This window comes from Alligator sinensis, unplaced genomic scaffold, assembly GCF_000455745.1.
Source record: "Alligator sinensis unplaced genomic scaffold, ASM45574v1 scaffold1520_1, whole genome shotgun sequence".
In the NCBI taxonomy this organism is placed as follows: Eukaryota; Metazoa; Chordata; order Crocodylia; family Alligatoridae; genus Alligator; species Alligator sinensis.
Genome location: NW_005842659.1, coordinates 402,036 through 408,027, shown reverse-complemented (window position 1 = coordinate 408,027; position 5,992 = coordinate 402,036). Strand labels below are relative to the sequence as shown.

The window sequence follows — 5,992 nt, the reverse complement described above, 5'->3', positions numbered from 1 at the left end:
GTAAAGAGCTCCTACTGAAGGTACCACCCCAGTGAATGTCACTGAGCTCCACATCTGCAGGCAAGATCCAAAGGCACAACTACTAAAAGATGTACCTACATATGAATAATGTTCATTCCAAGTAAGCATGTTTTTCTAAAATAATCCCAATACATTTCTTTTTGGTTACTGATACTTTTAGAACCGAGCAGCTTCTAGTAGCAAAAAGCTACAGCTATTTTGATATCTTAATTCCTAAACAGTCTAATTTGTAATGTATTTAAACCTCAATAAGGACAAGTACCTTTGATAAGTATTTCTAATCTAAATTTTCAAATCATAGTAAAATTTCAGGAATTTATAGCGAGTACCCAAAGCATGTTTTGTTCCCGCAGATATCTGAAATTTTGCACGTCAGATTTTGTTTATCCCCTGTCAGAGCTATAGGAAGTTCTGCCAACCCAGTCCAAACAAAGCTTTCCTCATCTGCACCAGTGCATCTATCCCAGTAAACAAAAGTCTAATTCTGCGTACAGACTAAGCCAATATTGGATCAAACTATAGCAACTTTGGGGTGAATAAACATATGTTCTAGTTAAAGATAATATTTTGTTTGCATTATGTTTGAAAGACAGTTCACATAACATACACACGCATCATGTTACAGAGATGACCTTGCAAACAGTAATTTTTTCCCCTTCCTTTCTCCTAACGGAATTCTAGGGAGCATCTAAATTAGGGACTAACTGTAGAGAAATTAAGATGACAAGAGTTCTTGCTAATCAAAACTATTTCACGCTAGCATTAACATTCAACGAAGTGGGAATACTTACAGGTCCCATAATTGTGGCTTGCCAATGAAACACTAGAAGAGAAAAACTCAGTGTTATTACCTATGCATTATAAATTCTCTGAATTAAGAAAACATCAGATCAAGTTGAATACTACTTACTATCATCTCCAACTGGACCAGCTGAACACTGTGCGGGAGGATCACGGGCTAAGTCACTAAGCTCCTAAATAAATTTAAAAAAAAATCTGTTCAGAAAAATGCTAGAGAAGTACCATACTATTTTTCACTGAATATACAGAAAATCCTTATATTTTCTTAATGTAAATGACAATACAGACCAAATGATATGTCAAACCCTTAAAAACTGCACCCTCAGGCCATGGATGGCACTCCAAATACTGGAGTGCTTCAAATTTGGTGCCGTGCAGACATCTACACCTCTACTGATTAGCACAAGTCCCAAGGACAGCCAACTGCACAGGAGACTACTCACTGGCCGTCTACCCTGGTGCCCATCCATCAGGGCAGAGCACAGTAGAACAGAGGACCCCTTGAATGTACAGATATTTCAGGAGACACTTCAAAAGAAAGCAGTTCAAAAGATGTTCCTTATTTTTTAAGGGCTTCTTTAGCCACACACACCTGCACCCACCATTTGGAGCACTTCAAAGGCAATTGCAGGGCTTCACATAGCACAGGAGCAAGCAAAATGCAGCCCGCCAGGCCATTCTATCCAACCCGCGGGGCCCCTAAAAATTTAGAAAATTAATAGTTATCTGCCCCTGGCTGCCTATCATGTGGCCCTCAATGGCTTGCCAAAACTCAGTAAGTGGCCCTCTGCCCAAAATAATTGCCCACCCCTGACATAGCATGTCTGTCCAGGGCCTTAGTAGGTATTAGAAATGTCTTCATGAAAGAGAAGACCTACTAAGCTTGGCAAAGTAAATAAGCTTCTAAATTCAAGTTCTGAGATTTAGTATAAATAGTACCTGACTTCTTTTTATATACCCCATGTTAAAAGACGCATGAAGAATTAAAGCCATTATATACTCTATTAATACTTTCTTCCTTAAAGGACATGAGGGAGAAAAAGGGATAAACATTAAGTTAAATGTCATCACAATGTACCAGAAACTAAAGTTTAACACAAAAACAGGAAACTCAGCAGTTTCACCTTCTTGGAAGTACCATGCACATGATCAGCAGCTTGCTGTATCTATTTAATGCTTTAAATAGTGAACTCCAAAGTCTGACAAGTGTCAAAGGATTTCTGCAAGGGTTAATTCAAAAGAAGTTTTTTTTTTTTTGTTTTGTTCTGTTTTTTGAAAACTGCACCTACCTATATCAGTTTCAGAAAGCTTTTTTTTAAATCCTAAGAAATCCTGTCACTTGCATCTTAGGTTTCTCTGTTATTTATATAACTCTAGCAAAGGTCTGGAATGCAATGTTCTTTCAATCCATTTTATAGGGATTATGATACTACATAAGAGATATGGGTGTCTCATTTTCAGATGTTTCTGTTACTTTGGAAATCAAGTTATGCAATGGTCCTGAAATTCATTAAATATACAGTGTTAATTTTAGGTTTATGTACTATTTAATTAAGTTTTAGAACTCCTTAAAAATTACTCTTTAAGTGCTTACAGCTAGCTTTTTAGACATTAAGAAATCCTGAGTGAAAAGAAACCCTCCTTTTCATCCCCCCTATCACAGATGTGGATTTTGGCAGTCAAAAGTACTACACTTCAGTTAAGACACTGAAATGAGTTCTTTCCAATATGTTGGCTAAGTTCCTTGAACATTTGTTACTTGCATAGCTGTGTACTGTAATGCACAATGGAGGAAAAAAGCCACAACATTCATTAGTTGCCTGAAAAACCTTAATAAACAAAGTCTCTGAACTGTTATTAATTTATAAAACACAGCACTTGTTAATAATTTAACAGCAGAAAAACATACAAGTCAACATGCCATTAAAATGGTCTCTCTTTCTTGCAAGTTAACTCTAACAATAATCGATCACTTTGGGTAAAAAAATATTTACTGGTAGGCATACAGAAAATCTGACCTATTTTCCATACCAATTCACCTCCAAAGGTTTCTTAAATTGCTTAAGACTATTCCAGTTTCCCTTGCCTTAGGAAAGTCTTTATACCATTAGTTCGTGTTTTACTTTCTCAATTTTGCAGAAAACAGCTTAGCAAAATAGCAGAAGCTAAGGTTTACAACTCCCACCTACTAAAAGTAATCATGGTTAATTCCCAAGTTTAGATGAGGACATCTAAATGAGCAAAGAATAGCAATCTAAGGTGCAGAAATAATAATCAAGGCTTAGGCACCTCAACATGTACAACTATTTCCTCTTCCTTCTTGTATGTCTAACCTCAGCGCAAATCAGGATTTCTAACACTACCTAGAATCTGGAACATTTCCTTACCCTTCAAGCACAGCAATTTGCCCCAGTGCCTGTAGCTTAACATTCTGTATTAATCAATCTTAACCAATAAAATGGGCAACTTCAACACCATAGTATTCCAATATCCGATGCAATAGACGTGCAAAGTTAAATTAGCAATATTATCCCCAGCTTCCCTACTCCTACTCGGAAGCACAGGCAGGCAGCAGCTCCTTCCACACAGACCAAGATAAATCCTATGATATCTAATCCACAAGCTTGTGCAGTCTCTCAAACTTAAATTTTAAGAGGCTTCAACTCTACCTTATTTAAAAATACATTTTCTAGTACACCGAGACACTGGTTAAGCTCATATGTTGTTTTAGGGAACTGCCTTATAGAAAACCTGTAGCTTAAAATTAAATTTGTAACATGACTTAAGCCAGTGGTGTCAAAGATTTGGCTCATGAACCTGTATCGCCCTGCCCATAAGTGTTGGACTAGCCCTGCGCACTGCACATGGAGATGCTTAATGCAGCACATGCCATGGACGATGTGGGCCCAGCCTGTGTGTCCAATCCAGCACCATCTCTCTTATCTGGCCTCTAATCAAATGAATTTGATAACCCTGACTTAAGAGATCTGAGGAAGACCCTTTTCTTTAAGTTTCTTTTTAAACAATTCCCAAACCAATCATTAACATGTAAATGGTATTTCTACATAGTGTAGGAAATTACATGGAAAGAAGGATAGAAGAAAGCACGCTTGCTTGAGTTTGATCAGCAACTGGCTGGAAAAATTTGCCCTGTAAGTGAATTCTAGGACTTACAATTGGCCACTGGGGAGGAGTGGGGGAGAACCTGGAAAAAAGGAATGGGAAAGAAGCAAAGGTGTAAAACTCAATCTCTCTAAACCAACAGTTCTAAACCTCATTAGATTCAAGGCATCCCTCAGTAAATGCTTGTTAAAAAACTTTAAAATGTTAAGAGGTTTCAAATATGCATCATCTAAAAATACATTCAGAAAATGCACCAGAAAAATGTTTTTAGATAATACAGATCTGAAACCTCATTGAAGTTTTTAACAAGACAGATATGCATGTATACTTGTCACTCAATCATTTAATTTGACCTGAGAAAAGGGACATTTTCAGTGCGGTTCATTTTCTTAAAATTTTTCCCCCGCTTATATTCTGTAGCAAGCTAGACCTACATTTTGCAGTAAGCCTAGAGGATTTCAGCAGTGGTCCAGCAAGAACCAGGAAACTTTGTGAAAAGTAAAGTAATTTCAAAAACTAAAGTTTAATCATATTCATCTAAGCAGCAAACTCTCCCAAACGCGCACATCAATACTACATTCTGTTTTATTCTATTTCCAGATTTGACACTTGGGTTAACAGTAGAAGTTATTTCAAGAACAGCTGGATGACTTTGCAGTTACCTATATAGCATCAAGTTCTATGTAAGCATTTAAAGTAATCCTAACATTATTATCCAAGTTGCTCCATGACTGCCAAAGACAAAGTCATAAGAATCCAGTGGTTGAACTGCACCATCTGCAAACCGGAAATGGCCTCACACAGGCTATAGTTAAGTTTTATAGTAAAGTTTGCAGATGACACCAAGCTGAGAACAGTAGTCAATAAGCTGGACGGTAAGGGTAGGATTCAGAGAGATCTCAACAAATTGGAGGATTGGACCAAATCTCATGAGGTTCAATAAGAATAAGCATAAAGTCCTACACTTAGAAAGAAACATTCCCATGCACCAAGACAGACTGGCTAAGCAGCAGCTCTGCAGAAAAAGACCTGGGGATTACAGTGGACAATAAGCTGAATATGAGCAAACATTGTGCAGATGAAAGAACAAGGAGCAATAGTCCCAAGTTGCAGCAAGGGGAATTTAGCTTAGATATTAGGCAAAAAACCTCTCTCACTAGGATGTTGATAAAGCACTGGAACTAGTTACCCAGGGAGAAGGAATCTCCATTCTTGGAGGTTTTAAGACCCACTAGACAAAGCCTTGGCTGGGATGATATAGTTGGAGACAGTCCTGCTTTAAGCAGGGGTTGGACTAGGTGACTTTTAAGGTCGATTCCAACCTTAATTTTCTGTGATTCTATGATTCTAAGGCTTTTCACAGTAGGGACAGGAAGGCTTCTCACCTTCCTCTTCATGTGTAGGAAATACTAGCTTTTATGCAAAAGGACAAATTTAGGAGTACACCGATAAAGATTTTTGGGGCCAATACTGATGGCTGATTATTAACGATCCATATAAGCTGATACCAATCTGATTGGCAATATGCATCCTGGCAGCTGGGAGAGCAGCATCTGGTTGGTAAGTCTATGGAGGAAAAGGGGCAGGGAAGGGGCATGGGGGGCAGGGTGCAGATCGAGGCCCCCCGTGTGAGGGAGGGAGTGGGATTTGGGGCAGGGGCAGGTGCTGCCCAGCACAGGATGGAGCAGGAGGGCAGCTCCTGCTGCTGGTGCACCCTGGGGGAGGCACGGAAGGGCACATGCCCCCCATATTTGTGCATGGGTCAAGGGCAGGCTGCTGTTGTAAGCTGGGGCTGGGAGGGATGCAGGGCTCTTCCCAGCAGGGGTTTGGGCCAGGGTTCCAAGCGCAGCAGGCAGTGGCATTCTGCCACCCTCCCTGAGGGCAGGGCTGCAATCTGCCTGGCCCACCCAGTGCAGATCTGGGGGCACCCCAACAAGCCCTCCTGGATGATGAGCGGCAGAAGCAGCAGCAGGAGTCTGCACCTCCCAGATGAGCAACAGCTCCGTCCCATGCCCATCCCGCCCTGCCTCAGCTGGGCAGCACCTAC

General features: G+C 40.0%; 1 protein-coding gene across 2 annotated transcripts in view; it reads right to left on the bottom strand.

The window, feature by feature from the left end:
• The window catches only part of UBE2D3 (ubiquitin conjugating enzyme E2 D3), an 11,022-nt gene extending 10,005 nt beyond the window's left edge, over nucleotides 1–1,017 (bottom strand). For both annotated transcript variants that reach the window (XM_025215663.1, XM_025215665.1), the window contains exons 1-2: nucleotides 932–1,017; nucleotides 813–844 (exon numbers count right to left, since the gene is read on the bottom strand). In XM_025215663.1, the coding sequence (XP_025071448.1) occupies nucleotides 813–844; nucleotide 932 (33 nt within the window). In that variant the 5' untranslated portion in view covers nucleotides 933–1,017. The remainder of the gene's footprint in view (nucleotides 1–812; nucleotides 845–931) is intronic.
• Between the last annotated feature and the right edge of the window lie 4,975 nt (nucleotides 1,018–5,992).